Genomic DNA, 20,637 nt, shown 5'->3' with positions numbered 1-20,637 from the left:
ACAGGCAACTTTGTATTTATTTTAACTAGGTACAATAGCTATTAAATAGTTAATAACTATTTAATAGCTACCTAGTTTAAATAATTACAAATTTTCCTGTAAAATAAAACCTAACCTAAGTTAAAATTACACCTAACACTACACTATCATTAAATTTAATTACATTAACTACAATTAGCTAAAATTAAATACAATTAAATAAAATAAACTATAGTACAAAAAAACCCACTAAATTACAGAAAATAAAAAAAATTACAAGAAGTTTAAACTAATTACACCTAATCTAAGCCCCCTAATAAAATAAAAAAGCCCCCCCCAAAATAATGAAATGCCCTACCCTATATTAAATTACAAATAGCCCTTAAAAGGGCTTTTTGCGGGGCATTGCCCCAAAGTAATCAGCTCTTTTACCTGTAAAAAAAGAAATACAACCCCCCCCCCCAACATTAAAACCCACCACCCACACCCAACCTTACTCTAAAACCCACCCAATCCCCCCTTAAAAAAAACCTAACACTACCCCATTGAAGATCACCCTACCTTGAGCCGTCTTCTCCCAGCCGGGCACAAGAGGTCCTCCAGCCGGGCACAAGAGGTCCTCCAGCCGGGCACAAGAGGTCCTCCAGCCGGGCAGAAGAGGTCCTCCATCCGGGCAGAAGTCTTCATCCAAGCGGCATCTTCTATCTTCTTCCATCCAACGAGGAGCGGCACCATCTTCCTTCCTGGCCGACGGACTAACGACGAATGAAGGTTCCTTTAAATGACGTCATCCAAGATGGCGCCCCTTGAATTACGATTGGCTGATAGGATTCTATTAAGGTAGGAAAAATCCTATTGGCTGATGCAATCAGCCAATCGGATTGAAGTTCAATCCGATTGGCTGATCCAATCAGCCAACAGGATTGAGCTTGCATTCTATTGGCTGATTGGATCAGCCAATCGGATTTTTCCTACCTTAATTCCGATTGGCATTTTATTATTTTTGGGGGCTTTTTATTTTATTAGGGGGCTTAGATTAGGTGTAATTAGTTTAAACTTCTTGTAATTTTTTTTATTTTCTGTAATTTAGTGTTTTTTTTTTTTTTTTGTACTATAGTTTATTTTATTTAATTGTATTTAATTTTAGCTAATTGTAGTTAATTAATTTAATGATAGTGTAGTGTTAGGTGTAATTGTAACTTAGGTTAGGTTTTATTTTACAGGTAAATTTGTAATTATTTTAACTAGGTAGCTATTTAATAGCTATTGTACCTAGTTAAAATAAATACAAAGTTGCCTGTAAAATAAAAATAAATCCTAAAATAGCTACAATGTAATTATTAATTATATTGTAGCTATCTTAGGGTTTATTTTATAGGTAAGTATTTAGATTTAAATAGGAATACTTTAGTTAATAATAGTAATATTATTTAGATTTATTTAAATAATAATTAAGTTAGGGGGGTGTTAGGGTTAGGGTTAGACTAAGGTTTAGGGGTTTCTAAAGTGCAGTAAGTCACTAGCGACTCCAGAAATCTGTAGTTACGCTCATTTCTGGACATTGCTAGTTTATCAGACTTACAGCACTTTAGGAACTGCCGGCGGGGTATATGTAATACCCCGATGTGCGAGGCGAAATTATGGGCGGCGCAGGTTCCCACGCTTGCGCCGAAACCTGCGCCGTATATCGGATTGCGCACCGAGTGTTGTTTGTGCTGTTGCCATGTTTTCTACTTGGGTCTGCTTGCTTTGTATTCAGTGAAGAGACCCAAGGCATAATGGATTTTTTATATGCCTAAAACATTTATTTGCGAGTTTTTGTTTAAATCCGTTATATGCAAACTTTGTTATAATTGAATAGTTCTGCCTGAAGACAAGCAGAAAAGCAAATTTCTCCCTAAGAACTCTAAAGCAGTTTTCCCCAACCTTTCCTGGACATACAGACATATACAGCTTTATTAATTCATGTAATATGAAGCACTTGATTAAGGATATAAAGTCTGGTAACCTTCTTCTAATGTCCTTACAAGAAAGGAAAAATGTGCTATAGTGAGGTCCTGTAAATAAACAGACAAGATGAAATATGTGCCATACTCACTCAGATTAGAGCTATAACTCAGCTCATGTAAAAATCCTCAGTTAAAGGTGTACACGTGGGACCTCAGTGAAGTAAAAGACATTTATTCACAAAACTAATAAATCACTCGAGTACATAAGAGACTTGATAAATGAAATCACAAACCAAACACTCAACAGCCGTTATCACAACGTCTGTAGTGAGCAACAAATGTGTTCGGCATAAGTCCCAACCCTCATTGTGTTGTCAGAGTCCTGATCAGCCAGTGATTTCATGTCTCAAAGACCAGCTGTTCACTTCCTGCTAGCTTCATAATCAACATAACAGCTTTAACCCTTTGAGTGCTAATGATGGCTCTGAGCCGTCGCAGAGTTTCCCACTCTGGTGCTCTTGAGGGAGATCTGGGGGCTCCCACCCGCTCCTACCCCGGAGAATGAAGAAAAATTGATAATAGGAGTAAATTAGAAAGTTGCTTAAAATTGCATGCTCTATCTGAATCATTAAAGAAAAAATTTGCGTTTAGTGTCCCTTTAACCTTTTTACATGTAACAATACTTTTAATATGTCTAGTGCTATTTCAAAGATAGATACATATGCACACTGTTTGTAGTGGAGACAAATAAGTCCAATGTCTCTGCATTACTTTGCCAGTCTCTCAGGATATTCCTGAAGGTTCCAATCACAATGGGCTAGAGAAGCAATATCGCGACCTTGCTAACTTGCGTGTATATTAGAAGTTAAAAGCAAATGCATTATATTTATTTATATATATAATCAGGAACGAACAACAGCTCATCAGCTACTTTTATGGCGATTTACCACCCAGAAGCAGCCTCTTTTAGACCAGTGTGGTCTAAAAGAGGCTGCTTCTGGGTGGTAAATCGCCATAAAAGTAGCTGATGAGCTGTTGTTCGTTCCTGATTATATATATAAATAAATATAATGCATTTGCTTTTAACTTCTAATATACACGCAAGTTAGCAAGGTCGCGATATTGCTTCTCTAGCCCATTGTGATTGGAACCTTCAGGAATATCCTGAGAGACTGGCAAAGTAATGCAGAGACATTGGACTTATTTGTCTCCACTACAAACAGTGTGCATATGTATCTATCTTTGAAATAGCACTAGACATATTAAAAGTATTGTTACATGTAAAAAGGTTAAAGGGACACTAAACGCAAATTTTTTCTTTAATGCTTAAAAGGAGACCAAATCCAGCTGACTGGCATCTTGAAAAAGGCTCTGTTGCCGATACACGTTGATCTGCCCCAACAGCTTACACAAGTGATTCAGGCCCCCAGGACCGCTGCATCTAACCTGAGGTTTGAAATAATAGACCTCGGTTAGTATTGAGACAGCGAGAGGAGCCGTACTAAATAAAAATCTTGATAACAGTGCGCGCACTTATTCAAACAAAGACTGGCTACTATTGGTTAAAGGAACCCACGTGACTTCACAGTCACTCTAACGGAACGCCGACAGAAGAAACAGACTCACAGAGAAGGGGAGCGTCTGTTATATAAAGGTACTGTGAAAATTTAACCTAAAAAGGAAATTATTTGCTGTTCACAAAACCCTCTGGTGAAGGACCACCTGGAAGAACGAGTTACAGTGTATCCATTGGGACTTGCATTTTGAAACATCTGTTACTAACTGCATACTTAAAAAGGGAAATTGTTTCAGCGGTTCATATTGGTGTTTTATTTAGAAACTTTTTTGTACATCAGAGTGATACGAGGATATCACCAGTGCCATCAAATTTGCACCATCATTTTCAGCTTCTATAGATAACTGTTTTTTAACATTTACTAATTGCTGTATGGATTTTATACTGTATGCTTTTAACGCTATATATTTATAACGCTTTAAATGCCATGCTCTATCTAAAAAAAATTAAAGTTTTGATTTTGACCTTCATGTCCTTTTTAACTTCTCAAATTCATTTTTTCAAGGACTGTGATATTATTGTGTGCAGTTCTTGAAGGCTAAACTAGTAAATAAAACTGCTCTGTTGTTTAGAAGTTATGCTTCTGTAATTCTTGCACAATGTTCTACCACTTACTGTTTTGTTTTGTTTTTTAAACATTTCCTTCTCACTTTTCCTTTAACCATCTTAATATGAGTAGAGTTCACGGCTTCATTCCTTAGTTGTGGGAATACAGAACCTGGCCACCAGGAGGAGGCAAAGACACCCCAGCCAAAGGCTTAAATACCTCCCCCACTCCTCTCATCCAGTGTCATTCTTTGCCTTTCGTCACAGGAGGATGGCAGAGAAGTGTCGGAAGATTAGGAGTAGTCTCTTATGGAGGGTAGTACTCTTCGGTATGGGAGAGGAGTTTTAAGTAGTCTTGTCAGCCTCTCAGTGAGAGCATTGACGAATGTTAGGGTCTGGAAATGCAGGGAGAGTCTTTCTGCAAAACCATCCAGACTCTTAACAGCTCCTAAGCAATCAGTGTTGACGAGTTTCACTGCCTGCTTCTATCACTCAAGTCCATGTCAGGTGCGATGCTACAAGACACTCAAACTTGAGAGGCTGTGTGTCTGTTCCACGGCAGTGATTCCGGTAAGATTGTTTCATTTTATATTCGTATGATAACGCAAGAAGACAGGGTCAGAGTGTGAGTTTTTTTTTTATCCGTATGGAATCAAAGGTTAATATCTCCGGAAAGGGGTTATTGAACAGGGGGGATTTAAGCATAATTTGCTTTATTATGTTTTATGCTGTGACATGTGTGTGATGAGGCTCAAGCAAATGTGGGAACATTCAGGTTTTACTTTCGTTTCTAGATAACTGCGTGGCCTGTTAGGTTTGGTGCGGTTATTCCAGGAGCAGGGGCGGTCCTGCATGGCACTCCACGTGACCGGGTGTGGTCTCTTTGATTTCCTCTTTCCTGACCGTGATGGTTTACAAGAGACAAAGCGGTTTCTCTTTGGGGCCTGGGTCATAAGAGGTGGTGAGTGCCCCAGCCTTTGGTGGTATAAAGGTGCCATTTATCTTTGTCTATAGTCTATCCTGAAAGCGCAAGCTATGGAGGACTCTGATATATTAGAGGCTACAAACTGCAGTGTCTGCGGCCTTCAGTGCTTTACCTCTGCCTGCTAAGCACAAGCGAAAGGTTAAATATTGCTATCCTTCCCAGGGGTCATCTACTAATTTGTTGGATTTATCTGATACTAGATTATCCGCCTCTGATACTTCAAAGGGATGCTCTTTCTGGGTTGGAATCTGCTGCCTCTAAACCTCCGGCTGCAGAGGAACCAGACTTTAAATTTAGGATCGAGCATTTATGCTTTTTGTTAAAGGAAGTGTTGAGTACTTTAGTTTAGTCTATTTCTAAACTTGATAAGGTGTATTAGAACAGGGTGGTGCCACAGACTTTCCCGGTTCCCGTAAAGATGGCAAACATTATTAAGAATGAATGGGAGAGACTTGGATCTTTTTTTTTTTTCCTCCGTCTTCTTCCTTTAAGAAATTGTTCCCGGTTCCAGACTCGCAATTGGAGTTGTGGGGTTCCGTCCCTAAGGTGGCTGGATCTCCACGCTCGCTAAGCGCACTACTATCCTGCTTGAGGATAGTTCGTCGTTTAAGGAGCCAATGGATAAGAAGCTAGAAACTTTCTTAAAGATATTTCAGCATACAGGGTATTTGTTTCGACCTGCAGCAGCTGTTGCTGCTACATATTGGTGCAACTCTCTATTTTAGATGATTGAGGTGGAAACTCCGCTTGAGGAGATCCAGGAAAGAATTAAGGCCTTGAAGATAGTTAATTCTTTTATCTGTGATGCAAATATGCAGATCATTCGCCTAAATGCCAAGACATCAGGTTTTTCTGTTCTAGCCCGTAGGGCACTCTGGCTAAAATCTTGGTCTGCGGACATAACTTCAAAATCTAGACTACTTTCCCTTCCTTTTAAGGGGAAGATTCTTTTTGGTCCAGGCCTGGACTCAATCATATCCACGGTCACTGGGGGCAAAGAAGCTTTTCTACCACAAGATAAGAAAAATAAACCTAAAGGACAGGGTCCTAATTTTCGTCCCTTTCGATCGGATAAATTCCAACTCCAGCAGCCCTCCGCAAAGCCTGAACTTTCCAAGGGAACTTGGAAACCGTCTCAATCTTAGAATAAATTCAAGCAGAACAAGAAACCCTGCCGAAACAAAATCGGCATGAAGGGGGGCACACTATCTCTCTTTGTGAAGGCTTGGCTTGGAGCATGCAAGACCCTTGGGTTCTGGAGGTCATTGCCCAGGGTTACAGGATAGGTTTAAAAACTCATCCACCCAGGGGCAGATTCCTCTTATCAAACCGGTCTTCAAGACCAGAAAAAACAAGAAGCGTTTCTAGGGTGTGTGATGGATCTCTCCTCCCTGGGAGTAATTGTACCGGTGCCTCTAGCAGAGAGAGGTCTGGGGTACTACTCAAACCTTTTTGTGGTCCCAAAGGAGGGTACGTTTCGCCCCAATTCTGGACCTAAAGTGCTTAAACAAGTTCCTGTCAGTCCCATTGTTTAAGATGGAGACAATGTGGTCCATTCTGCCCTTAGTTCAACAGGGACAGTTCATGACTATGATAGACTTGAAGGATGCTTACCTTCATGTGCCAAAACACAAGGATCACTTCAAGTTCTTAAGATTCGCGTTTCTGTACCAGCACTTCCAGTTTGTTGCTCTTCCATTTGGTCTAGCTACTGCTCCAAGAGTCTTTACGAAGGTTCTGGGGGCTCTGCTCGTGGTGGCGAGATTCAGAGGTATTGCAGTAGCGCCATATTTGGACGACATCCTGGTTCAGGCTCCGTCCTGTCGTCTGACAGAGGACCATTCAAGAGCTCTTCTTCTTCGATCTCATGGATGGAAGATAAACTTAGAAAAGAGTTCTCTGGTTCCCAATACCAGGGTGGAATTCCTGGGTACGTTAATAGATTACATATCCACGAGGATGTTTCTTATAGACCAGAGACAAGATTACTTCCAATTGTCTTGCCCTCCAGACCTCCTTAATGCCCTCTGTGGCCCGGTGTATGGAGGTAATTGGATTCATGGTGTCCAGCATAGATATCATCCCATTCGCCAGATTCTATCTCAGACCTCTTCAGCTGTGCATGCTAAGGCAGTGGAACGGCGACCACTCCGATCTGTCACAACAGATTTCTCTGGACAACCGGTCGAGAGAATTGCTTTTTTGGTGGCTCTGTCCAGATCACCTGTCCCAAGAGACATCTTTCTTAAGACCATCCTGGGAGATTGTGACTACGGACGCAAGTCTATCAGGATGGGGAGCTGTTTGGGGTGCCAGGAAGGCACAGGGCCTGTGGACTCGAGAGCAATCTCTCCTTCCGATCAACATTTTGAAACTTCGGAGATCTTCAATGCTCTGATGGCTTGGCCTCTTCAGGGTTTGTCCCAGTTTATCAGCTTACAATCAGGCAACATAACCTCGGTGGCTTACATCAACCATCAGGGGAAAACGAGAAGCTCCCTAGCAATGAGGGAAGTATCTCGGATTCTGGAATGGGCGGAAGTCCACAACTGTTTGCTGTCAACGATCCACGTTCTGGGCGTGGACAACTGGGAAGCGGATTTTCTCAGCAGACGATTGTTTCATCCGGGGGAATGGTCTCTCCTTCCCGAGGTGTTTGCGGAGATTTGCTGCAGATGGGGGATGCTGGAGGTAGATCTCCTGGCATCCAAACTCAATACCAAGCTACCCAGATACGGGTCATGGTCCAAGGATCCTCAGGCAGAGCTGATAGATGCATTAGCAGTGCCTTGGAGTTTCAACATAGTTTACATCTTTCCTCCGTTACCACTTCTCTCTCGTGTAGTGGCCCGTATCAAGCAGGAGCAACCTTCAGCTATTCTGTTTGCTCAATCGTGGCCGCGAAGGATGTGGTTCACGGACCTGGTGGGGATGTCTTCATCTCCTCCATGGAGGTTGCCTTCTCGCAGAGATCTACTGGAACAGGGTCCTTTTGTTCATCAGAATCTAGAATCTCTAAAGCTTACTGCGTGGACATTGAACGCTTAGTCTTAACGAGAGGTTTTTCGGAGAGAGTGATTGATAATCTCATTCAAGCTAGAAAGCCCGTCACCCGTCGCATTTATCATAAGGTTTGGAGGACCTACTTATTCTGGTGTGAAGAGTATGGATTACTCTGGCATAAGGTCAAGGTGTCCAGGATTCTTTCCTTTCTCCAAGACGGTTTGGAGAAGGGACTTGCCGCTAGTTCCTTAAAGTGACAGATTTCGGCTCTATCTGTGCTATTGCACAAGAGGCTCGCTGAGCTTCCTGATGTACAGTCTTTTGTTCAGGCTCTGTCTAGAATCAGGCCTGTGTTTAGACATTCCGCTCCACCTTGGAGCTTAAATCTGGTTCTTAAGGTTTTGCAGAGGGCACCGTTTGAGCCCATGCATTCGGTTGACATTAAATTACTGTCTTGGAGGGTTCTTTTTCTACTGGCTTTTGCTTTGGCACACTGAGTCTCTGAGATGGTGGCCTTCCAATGTGAGCCTCCTTACCTAGTTTTTCATGCTGATAAGGCTGTTCTTCGCACTGGGTTGGATTTTCTCTCTAAGGTTGTGTCTGATTGCAACATCACTCAGGAGATTGTGGTTCCTTCCTTGTGTCCTAGTCCTTCTTTTTCCTTCAAAGGAACGATTACTTCATACTCTGGATGTAATTCGGGCTTTGAAATTCTAGCTTCAGGCCACAAAAGATTTTAGACAGACTTTGGCATTGTTTATTGTCTATTCTGGGAAGCGGAGAGGGCAGAAGGCTTCTTCCACTTCCCTATCTAGTTGAGGAGCATTATTTGCTTGGCATATGAAACTGCAGGACATAAGCCTCCTTAGAGGATTACGGCTCTTTCAACTAGAGCTGTGGCTTCATCTTGGGCCTTCAAGAATGAGGCCTCTATGGATCAGATTTGTAGGGTGGCTACCTGGTTCTCCTTACATACTTTTTCAAAATTTTACAAATTTTGCTTCGGCTGAAGCAGCTTTTGGGAGAAAGGTTTTGCAGGCTGTGGTGCCCTCAGAATAGGATCCACCTCTCTTTTACCCTCCCGTTTTCATTCAGTGTCCTCTAGAGCTTGGGTGTATGTTTCCCACAAGTAAGGAATATAAGCCGTGGACTCTCCTCATATTAAGATGGAAGACATAAATTATGCTTACCTGATAATTTCCTTTCCATCTGTATGAGGAGAGTCCACGGCCCCCGCACGTTTTCTCCGTTGGGCAGACCAAAATTATTTGTTCTTCTGGCACCATTTATACCCTGATATTTCTCCTACTGTTCCTTTTTCCCTTGGCAGAATGACTGAGGGATGAGGGGAGTGGGGGAGGTATTGAAGCCTTTGGCTGAGGTGTCTTTGCCTCTTCCCGGTGTCCAGATTCTGTATTCCCACAAGAAAGGAATGAAGCCGTGGACTATCCTCATACAGATGGAAAGGAAATTATTAGGTAAGCATAATTTTTATGTTTTTTGTTTTCTCTCCACTGCCTTTCTCCTGGCAATGTCTCACACACCACATTTATTCTCGCTCTTTGTGTCTCTCATCAGATACCTTACCTTCTGACCCTGTGCAGGCTCATTACAGTTTCTGGCTTAGTTTGGTCGATAAACTGAATGTTAAAGCATTTGTAGACCTCACACTGTGTACATCTGTTCGACAAGGAACACAGCATCTCCTACGCATTACTGGGTTAGGTAAGAACGCCTCAATTATTTTATTATTGTATTGTATTTTATTTTAAATTCTCAGATTTTGATGTTAAATCATTTTTACATTGAATTTAAATCATAATCTAATGTTAATTTCATATCTGTATTTATAGTTCATAACCCATTGTTTTCTACCAAAATGTGACTAATCTGACACCAGAGCAGGAGACTGAGTTCACTCTTTGTGGCTTTTCTTTCTTCCACACTCTTCCTACTAATACCAGTGGATTGCTACAAGCACCAACAAAGAGTGACACAGCTGTTCTGAGTTTTAAACTATTGCTTAAAAGGATATAAATATGTAGAAAGAAAATGCTCTTGTGTTAGAGCTTATTTTGTTATCGTATACAGAAAGAGAAGCGCTCTACACGGAACAAACTACAGCTCAGTACCTTGTTCTATGGCAAGTTACCACCTAAGAGCAACTTTTTTAGCCCAATTGTGCTTTCCACAGATGAGAACTTTCGTGAAGTATATCAGTCTCATCCCTCCTAGTAAGGTCAGTCCGGCCCCGAAATACCAGAAAATCTTCCTCTGAACACGGCAACCACCAGACAATCATTTCAGCCTTCTGTGGGCCTCGTTGGTGTGGTGCAGCGTATCCCTCTAGGCACATTGGGCAAGGAATGCACGTCTGGTTTCCACAAATTTCCCAAGGTCATAATACAAATGCATACAGAAAGAGCAGCGCTCTACCAGTAACGCACAACAGCTCAGTAGCTTTTTCTATTGGGAGTTACCGCCTAGGAGCAGCCTCTTTTAGCCCAATTATGAAAGTTTTCTGTGAAAAGCATGATTGGGCTAAAAGAGGCTACTTCCAGGTTGTAACCTGGCCATAGAACAAGCTACTGAGCTGCTGTTCATTCCTAGCAGACTGCTTATCTTTCTGTATGTAATTGTATTATGACTCTGGGGAAAGTTTCCCTAAAGGTGATGAAGGAAACCAGAAGTGGACTCCTTGCCAAATGTGCTTATATGTATATCTCTGCACCTCACTGTCAAAGCCCAAAGGAGGTCAAAATAATCACCTGGGATTGCCATTTCCCTTGTTTATAGGAGAATTACCTGCTATTTCTGGAGACTGGAGTGATCTTTTTATCCAGGATCAGACCTTTAGATACTTCAGGAAAGTTTTTCATAGTGAAAAGCACAATTGAGCTAAAATAAACTTCTCCCAGGTGGTTACCAGGCCATAGAACAAGCCACTGAGCTGTTGTTGGTTCCTGGCAGACTGCTACTCTTTTTGTATGTTATTATTTTGTTATTGTACTATTGCTCATCTGTACCTAAAGTGGTTAAACACATAAATAAAAACCACTTCAGAGTGACAAGATACTGAGCTGAACACAGACTGTGATTGGTGGCTACGCACATATGCTCCCTTATGCTACAGACCAGTAGTCAAGGGCAAAACACATAATTATAGGTTTGCAATTGTGCATTAAAGGAACATTATACACTCGATTTTTCTTTGCATACTTATATAGCCTATTCAGGGTTTTTTGTGTTTTTTCTCTTGTAAGGTGTATCCAGTCCACGGATTCATCCTTTACTTGTGGGATATTCTCCTTCCCAACAGGAAGTGGCAAAGAGAGCACACAGCAGAGCTGTCCATATAGCTCCCCCTCTAGCTCCACCCCCCAGTCATTCTCTTTGCCGGCTCTAAGCAATCGGAAGGGTAAAGTGAATGTGGTGTTAGAATTGTAGTTTTTATTTTCTACAAGCAAGAGTTTGTTATTTTAAATGGTACCGGTGTGTACTATTTACTCTCTAGCAGATAGGAGATGAAGATTTCTGCAGGGAGGAAGATGATTTTAGAATGTTGTAACTAAAATCCGCTGCTGTTCCCACACAGGACTGAGGAGTACATGAGAACTTCAGTTGGGGGGAACGGTTTGCAGGTTAGGCTGCAATAAGGTATGTTCAGTCATTTATTTCTAGACAAGACTGTGATAATGCTAGAAAAGACTGTTACTATCCCCATGAGGGAAGGGTAAGCTATATTCAGAGACTAAGTATGGAATTTCAAGCTTACATAACAGGGCTAGTTTATGCTGGTTGACACTACTTCAGGGCAAACGGTTTTTATTGAAAATATCGTTTTTTTAGACACTTTGAAGGTTCCTTTGGGTTTCTTTCAGGGGTTGTTACCCACATGGCTATTACTAAAACACTTGGGAGTGTTTCTTTAGGCCTCACAAGCACCGGAGTGAGGTGGGAGGGGCCTAATTTTGCGCCTCAGATGCACAGTTATTTTGACTAGAAGTTCAGTCTGTTTTCACATGGAGGGTCCTGCTGCAGTTTGAGGGCCTATAAGAAGCTTTTTCCCCACAAATCTGGTCCCTAAGGGCAGGTAGGGCCACAGCAGAGCTGCGGCAAGGTGCTGCAGTTTCTTTAACCGTTTTTTTGGCTTACTGTCGATCCGGTTTGGGCATTAAGGGGTTAATCGTTTTTATTGCTAGTTGTGCAATCTTACTAATGCTTTAGGTACATACTGTAAAAATTTCGAAAAGTTTGCTGCATTTTTTCACTGTTTTGCAAAATTGTGTGCCTTTTTTATTTCTTAAAGGCACAGTAACGGTTTTTTTTTCAAAGTGTGTTTTTACTTGATTAAAGTGATTTCCAAGCCTGTTTATGTTACTACTAGTCTGTTAAACATGCCTGACACCAAGGAAAATCCTTGTTCAATGTGTTTAGAAGCCATAGTGGAACCCCCTCTCAGAATGTGTCCCACTTATACTGATATGTCTATACACTTTAAAGAACATATTGTTGCACTTAAAAATGTGGCCCAAGATGATTCTCAGACAGAAGGTAACGAGGTTAGCCCGTCAACCTCTCCCCAAGTGTCACAACCAGTTACGCCCGCTCAAGCGACGCCTAGCACCTCTAGTGCGTCTAACTCTTTTACCTTGCAAGACTTGGCGGCAGTTATGAATAATACCCTCTCAGTGTTTTTATCTAAACTGCCCGTGTTACCTGCAAAGCGTGATAGCTCTGATTTAAGAACAGATAATGAGCATTCTGACGCTTTAGTAGCTGTATCCGGTATACCCTCACAACAATCTGAAGTGGGGGCGAGGGATGTGCTGTCCGAGGGAGAAATTTCCGATTCAGGAAAGGTTTCTCCTCAGACAGATTCAGATACATTGGCTTTTAAATTTAAACTAGAACACCTCCGCTTATTGCTCAGGGAGGTATTAGTTACTCTGGATGACTGCGACCCTATGGTGCTTCCAGAGAAATTGTGTAAAATGGACAAGTACCTAGAAGTTCCTGTTTACACTGATGTGTTCCCGGTCCCTAAGAGGATTGCGGATATTGTTACTAGGGAGTGGGATAGACCAGGTATTCCCTTCGTTCCCCCTCCTGTTTTTAACCCTTTAAGGACACAGCTTTCAGTTTGCTCAATTGTTTTATGACGGAAAAATTCCGTCATATGTCCTTAAGAGGTTAAGAAGATGTTCCCCATATCTAACCCCATGTGGGACTCCTGGCAGACGGTCCCTAAGGTGGAGGGGGCTGTTTCTTAACTTGCTAAACGCACAACTATACCAATTGAAGACAGTTGTGCTTTTAAAGACCCTGTGGATTAAAAATTAGAGGGTTTACTTAAGAAAATTTTTGTTCAACAAGGTTTTCTTCTCCAACCTATTGCGTGCATTGTTCCTGTAACCACTGCAGCTGCTTTCTGGTTCGAGGCGCTGGAAGATGCACTCCAGACGGAGACCTCATATGAGGACATTATGGACAGAATTAAGGCTCTTAAGCTGGCTAATTCTTTCATCACAGATGCCGCTTTCCAACTAGCTAAGTTAGCGGCAATGAATTCAGGTTTCGCCATCTTGGCACGCAGGGCACTGTGGCTAAAGTCCTGGTCGGCCGATGTGTCGTCAAAATCCAAACTATTGAACATCCCTTTCAAAGGAAAGACCCTTTTCGGGCCTGAATTGAGATTATTTCAGAAATCACTGGGGGAAAAGGCCATGCTCTCCCCCAGGACAAGTCCTTCAAGACAAAGAACAAACAAAATAATTGTCGTTCCTTTCGAAATTTCAGGAGCGGTCTCGCTTCATCCTCCCCTGCTGCAAATCAAGAGGGTAACACTTCACAACCCACAGCCTGGAAACCTTACCAGGGCTGGAACAAGGGTAAACAGGCCAAGAAGCCTGCAGCTGCCTCCAAGACAGCATGATGGGGTAGCCCCAGATCTGGGACCGGATCTAGTAGGGGGCAGACTCTCTCTCTTCGCTCAGGCATGGGCAAGAGATGTACACGATCCCTGGGCCTTAGAGGTTGTATCCCAGGGATATCTTCTAGAATTCATGGACTCCCCTTCAAGTGGAAGGTTCCACATTTCTCGTCTGTCTTCAGACCAGACAAAGAAAGAGGCGTTCTTACGCTGTGTAGAAGACCTACATACAATGGGAGTGATCCACCCAGTTCCAACTGCGGAACAAGGGCTGGGTTTTTACTCAAACCTGTGGTTCCAAAGAAAGAAGGAACTTTCAGACCAATCCTGGATCTCAAAATTCTAAACAAATTCCTCAGAGTCCCATCATTCAAGATGGATACCATTCAGACAATCTTACCAATGATCCAGGAGGGTCAGTATATGACTACCGTGGATCTAAAGGATGCGTATCTGCACATTCCTATCCACAAAGATCATCACCAGTTTCTCAGGTTTGCCTTTCTGGACAAGCATTATCGGTTTGTGGCTCTTCCTTTCGGGTTGGCCACTGCTCCCAGAATTTTCACAAAGGTGCTAGGGTCCCTCCTGGCGGTACTAAGACCCCGGGGCATAGCAGTGGCGCCTTATCTAGACGACATCTTAATTCAGGCGTCGGCTTTCCAAAGAGCCAAGTCTCACACGGAAATTGTAGTGGCCTTTCTGAGGTCTCACGGGTGGAAGGTGAACATCAAAAAGAGTTCTCTCTCCCCCCCTCACAAGAGTTCCCTTTCTAGGAACCCTAATAGACTCTGTAGAAATGAAAATATTTCTGACGGAGGTCAGAAAGTTAAAACTCTTAACTACTTGCCGAGCTCTTCATTCCATTCCTCGGCCATCTGTAGCTCAGTGCATGGAGACAATCGGTCTAATGGTAGCGGCAATGGACATAGTCCCTTTTGCACGGATACACCTCAGACCACTGCAACTATGCATGCTCAAAAAATGGAATGGGGATTATGCAGATTTGTCTCCTCGAATACAGTTGGACCAGGGGACCAGAGATTCTCTTCTCTGGTGGTTGTCTCAGGATCACCTGTCTCAGGGAATGTGTTTCCGCAGACCAGAGGGATCATCGTAACGACCAACGCCAGTCTGTTGGGCTGGGGTGCAGTCTGGGACTCCCTGAAAGATCAGGGCTTATGGTCTCGGGAAGAAGCTCTTCTCCCGATAAACATTCAGGAACTGAGGGCGATATTCAACGCGCTTCAGGCATGGCCTCAGCTAGCTGCGGCTAAATTCATCAGATTTCAGTCGGACAACATCACGACTGTAGCTTACGTCAATCATCAAGGCAGAACAAGGAGTTCCCTAGCAGTGATGGAAGTAACCAAAATAATCAGATGGGCGGAGGATCACTCTTGCCATCTCTCAGCCATTCACATCCCATGAGTAGACAACTGGGAGGCGGATTTTCTAAGTCATCAGACTTTTCACCCGGGGGAGTGGGAACTCCACCCGGAGGTATTTGCCCAGCTGACTCAGCTATGGGGCACTCCAGAATTGGATCTGATGGCGTGCCGTCAGAACACCAAACTTCCTCTTTACGGGTCCAGGTCCCGGGATCCTCAGGCGGTGCTGATAGATGCTCTAGCAGCACCTTGGTCCTTCAATCTGGCCTATGTTTTTCCACCGTTTCCTCTTCTCCCTCGTCTGGTTGCCATAATCAAGCAGGAGAGGGCTTCGGTGATTCTAATAGCGCCTGCGTGGCCACGCAGGACCTGGTATGCAGACCTAGTGGACATGTCATCTGTGCCACCATGGACACTATCAATGAGGCAGGACCTTCTGATACAAGGTCCTTTCAAACATCCAAATCTAATTTCTCTGCGTCTGACTGCTTGGAGATTGAACGCCTAATTCTATCAAAGTGTGGTTTCTCTGAGTCTGTTATTGATACCCTGATTCAGGCTAGAAAGCCTGTCACCAGGAAAATATACCATAAGATTTGGCGAAAATATCTTTTTTGGTGCGAATCCAAGGGTTACTCATGGAGTAAGGTTAGGATTCCCAGAATTTTGTCCTTTCTCCAAGACGGATTGGAGAAAGGATTATCAGCTAGTTCCTTAAAGGGACAGATATCTGCTTTGTCTATTCTTTTTCACAAACGTCTGGCAGAGGTACCAGACGTTCAAACGTTTAGTCAGGCTTTAGTCAGAATCAAGCCTGTTTATAGATCTATGGCTCCGCCATGGAGTCTGAATTTAGTTCTTTCAGTTCTGCAAGGGGTTCCGTTTGAACCTTTACATTCCATAGATATTAAGCTTTTATCTTGGAAAGTTTTGTTTTTGGTAGCTATCTCTTCTGCTCGAAGAGTTTGAGTTATCTGCTTTACAGTTTGATTCACCTTACCTGGTGTTCCATGCAGATAAGGTAGTGTTGTGTACCAAACCCGGTTTACTTCCTAAGGTTGTGTCTAATAAGAATATTAATCAGGAAATTGTTGTTCCTTCTCTGTGTCCTAATCCTTCGTCGAAGAAGGAACGTCTGTTACACAATCTTGAGGCTTCTGTTGAACAGATTTGTAAGGCAGCGACTTGGTCTTCGCTGCATACTTTTTCCAAATTTTCCAAATTCGATACTTTTGCTTCTTCGGGGGCTATTTTTGGGAGAAAGGTTTTGCAAGCAGTGGTGCCTTCCGTTTAATGTACATGTCTTGTTCCCTCCCTTCATCCGTGTCCTAAAGCTTTGGTATTGGTATCCCACAAGTAAAGGATGAATCCGTGGTCTGGATACACCTTCCGAGAGAAAACAGAATTTATGCTTACCTGATAAATTTATTTCTCTTGTGGTGTATCCAGTTCACGGCCCGCCCTGTCATTTTAAGACAGGTGGTTTTTATTTTTAAACTACAGTCACCACTGCACCCTATGGTTTCTCCTTTTTCTTCCTAACCTTCGGTCGAATGACTGGGGGGTGGAGCTAGAGGGGGAGCTATATGGACAGCTCTGCTGTGTGCTCTCTTTGCCACTTCCTGTTGGGAAGGAGAATATCCCACAAGTAAAGGATGAATCCGTGGACTGGATACACCTCAAGAGAAAGTAATTTATCAGGTAAGCATAAATTCAGTTTTTTTTAAATGTATAGTTTTGCTTATTTTTAAATAACATTGCTCTGATTTTCAGACTCCTAACCAAGCCCCAAAGTTTTAGGAGAATACCTACTCCAGCTTGCTTCTTTTTGTGTAAAGGGACTTTTCATATGCAAGGGAAGGGGGAGGGGGAAGTGTGTGCTATTTCCCACTTGCAGTGGGTGTTCCAGTAACCTATTGAACAGAGCTAAACTGGAAGCTTCTAAGTAAGTTTTTAAACTGTTTTATACTGGCTTTTTATATCCGTATCTGTGCATATTATTCTTTATAATAGTGTCTATTACATGCAGTTATATGAAAATTGGTGTATACTGTCCCTTTAAGAGAATACTCTTTAATTTTATGTCCCTTTAATAACTAGAAAATGTAACTCATGGAATATGGATTTTAGACATGTTTATATATCTATTTTTTTTTTCCTACATCCACTTGCTTCATTACCATTAGTTATTCTTCCGCTGAACAACTATATATTTTAGGTCAACTGTTTTCTTGTATTTGTTTTACCTGTTGTTCTCCTTACAGTTTTTACAGCAGACCTAAGCTATACATACCACTATCCTAATTGACCTATTATTTGCCTTGTTATTCACCAGGAGGCATGAAGCCCAACACCCTGGTACTTGGTTTCTATGATGACGCAACCCCAGATGATTACTTTCTGCTGGATGCAGCCTTTACCCCAGGCCTGTCTCCTCAAGATGATCCCTTTGGTGTAGATGCCACTTCTTTGCAAGCCCACTTTCCACCTGCCCGAGGTCCAGAATCACCAAGATCCTTTTCTTCTGAGGACTATGTTGCTATGATCTGTGATGCTCTAAAGATGCACAAAAACATTGTTTTAGCTCGAGCTTTTCCTAGCTTAAATAGGCCAGAATCATTAGACTCACGTTCACATATGTATATTGATGTCTGGCCACTGGATCTCCTTCGTCCCCAGGCTTCAGCATATGTAGATGTATGCAGCCTCTTTCTGTTGCAAATGGCATGCATCCTCAATATGGCTGCATCCTGGCGTCGATATCAGTTGAGAGTCTTCCTGTGTGTTGAATCTAGGAGTGGAGACAACAATGGCAGTTTTTGGATAGCTGCTGAAGCAAAGTTCCGTGAACTACTGGGCAAGTTACGCATTCGTGCTTCCATCCGGGTAGTAGCTTGGGATAGCGTTGCTGCACTGCGTATCCAAACTAATGCACAACCTGGACTGACACGTGAACCAATATCCTCTGAGTACCTTACTGCTGCAAATCGCATAGTGGCAGAGGAAGGGGGTGCAGAGTCAGCTGTACGATTTCTCTATCTCCCACGTCCACCAGCAGACTCCTCACTGCATGAACGTTATTTGGAGGAACTAAAAGAACTGACTGAAGGTCTTGGCCCTACACTCCTCATACATGGCCTAACACCTGTCACTTGTACAGAGCTCTGACCAACATTTTCTTCTTGTCTCAGCTTTTTGATGTGGTAACTTTACACTTATTTTTTTTTATTATTTTTTTTCAGGTCCCTTTTTTTGACCTCTCCTCTTTAGATTCCCAAAAATCTTTGCATTTCACTGCCCTCTTCCTTCCTTCATAACTAGCGGTCAGGAATTCTCAGATTAAACATTTTATTTTGCTGAATGTACACTTTTTACGCACTGACCTTCAGATTTCGTCTTGGCCAATTTTTTTCCAAGAATTATTTGGAGCACTCCGTCTTAAGTTACTCTTCCATTTCAGGACCTCAAATATTCCACTAGTTGCACACTCCGTCTTCCTCGCAGTGGATGAGAGGAATTTGTTAAGCACATTTTTTTTTCATTTGATCTAATGGATTTAGATTTGGAGACTCTTGCTGGTTAAACTTATTATACACTCCATAATATACTCGATGTTGGCACATTTAAGCGTGTAGATCTTCATTTTATACTTTGCAAATTGGGAACCACAGAATTATTTGCACTTTATATAGTTAATTTACACATATATTGTATTAGGGGTTCCATTATTGTCGCAAACAAACATACTTTTGTATACTTTTTTTATGAATCATCTTTGTAGGACTAGATTTACAGAATAATTAGAACTAGTCCCCTCTTCAGTATATGAACATTATAGTTACCCACATTATATAACCTCTTTTGGTTTATATGTCTATGAATTTCATAATTTAACGAATCACCAGCTGCTTTTCTGAAATTATTTTTTGCTAATACAATATTTGATTAGAGACACGGAATGCAACATTTTTCTTTCATGATTCAGACAAAACAGACTTTTTAAACAACATTCCAATTTACCTTTAATATCAAATTTGCTTTATCTAATTGGTATCCGTTTTTTAATGGAGCAGTAATGCACTACTGGCTGATAGGTGATCACATCTGGTGAAGCATTAATGGGCAGCCACCAATCAGCAGCTAGTTCCCAGTAGTGCATTGAGCTCCTGAGCCTACATAGATATTCTGAAGCAAATTAGTAAATTGGAAAGTTGTTAAGCTCTTTAGCAGAAGGCTTTTTAGCAAAAGTAAGCTTGGGCTTGAAAATTCACATTTATTTTTTTAATTGTTCCTCTCTTTATGGAGTCTGTGTGTAGTCCACGAGCATACGTCAGTAGTCAAACACCTGGGCTATTGACCTATGCAAATAAATGGTGCATACAGCCAGTGGAGAGCCACTAGGGGATTCTTTAACTTTGACTAGTGTCCCTTTATTTATTTGATAAGTCCTTTCATAAAGGTACACCTATACTTAATATAAATATATATATATATATATAATTAAAAGCATAGTAAATAGTGCAATTAGTAGTACATATGCAGAATATGTTAGTAGCAGTTTACAAAGTGCACTATAAATATTTCAGACACACACTGTTCAGTCATGAGGCGCATGAGTCATATCTTTGAAAGAGTGTATTTCCTCAGCTACTACTTTTGGCATCATTTATGATCAGCGCTGCTGACCCGCTTCATTAGGAGCATGCACTCTTTTCTTTTTATGGCGTTGGTGGTATGCCTTATGATTGGATAGTCTGTGTAATTGGGGCAGCCTGCAGGGTATGTTTTTTTGTTTTTTAAATGAAGGACCCATGGGTTTCTTAACCCGTTAGTGACCACAGCACTTTTCAATTTTCTTACCGTTTGGGACCAGGGCTATTTTTACATTTCTGCGGTGTTTGTGTTTAGCTGTAATTTTCCTCTTACTCATTTACTGTACCCACACATATTCTATACCGTTTTTCTCACCATTAAGTGGACTTTCTAAAGATACCATTATTTTCATCATATCTTATAATTTACTATAAAAAAATTATAAAATATGATGGAAAAATGAAAAAAAAAAAACTTTTTTTCTAACTTTGACCCCCAAAATCTGTTACACATCTACAACCACCAAAAAACACCCATGCTAAATAGTTTCTAAATTTTGTCCTAAGTTTATAAATACCCAATGTTTACATGTTCTTTGCTTTTTTGCAAGTTATAGGGCAATAAATACAAGTAGCACTGCTATTTCCAAACCATTAAATTTCAAAATTAGCCATAGTTACATT

At 41.8% G+C, this 20,637-nt stretch overlaps 1 protein-coding gene across 1 annotated transcript in view; it reads left to right on the top strand.

Moving 5' to 3' along the window:
• SLC12A9 (solute carrier family 12 member 9) overlaps nucleotides 1–18,722 on the top strand; it is a 196,311-nt gene extending 177,589 nt beyond the window's left edge. Inside the window, exons 13-14 of the mRNA XM_053718368.1 lie at nucleotides 9,617–9,763; nucleotides 17,697–18,722. Of these exons, the coding sequence (XP_053574343.1) occupies nucleotides 9,617–9,763; nucleotides 17,697–18,529 (980 nt within the window). The 3' untranslated portion in view covers nucleotides 18,530–18,722. The remainder of the gene's footprint in view (nucleotides 1–9,616; nucleotides 9,764–17,696) is intronic.
• The last annotated feature ends 1,915 nt before the right edge of the window (nucleotides 18,723–20,637 follow it).

The sequence above is a fragment of the Bombina bombina genome, chromosome 6 (assembly GCF_027579735.1).
Source record: "Bombina bombina isolate aBomBom1 chromosome 6, aBomBom1.pri, whole genome shotgun sequence".
Classification (NCBI taxonomy): Eukaryota; Metazoa; Chordata; class Amphibia; order Anura; family Bombinatoridae; genus Bombina; species Bombina bombina.
This window is presented reverse-complemented; position numbering and strand designations above follow the sequence as displayed.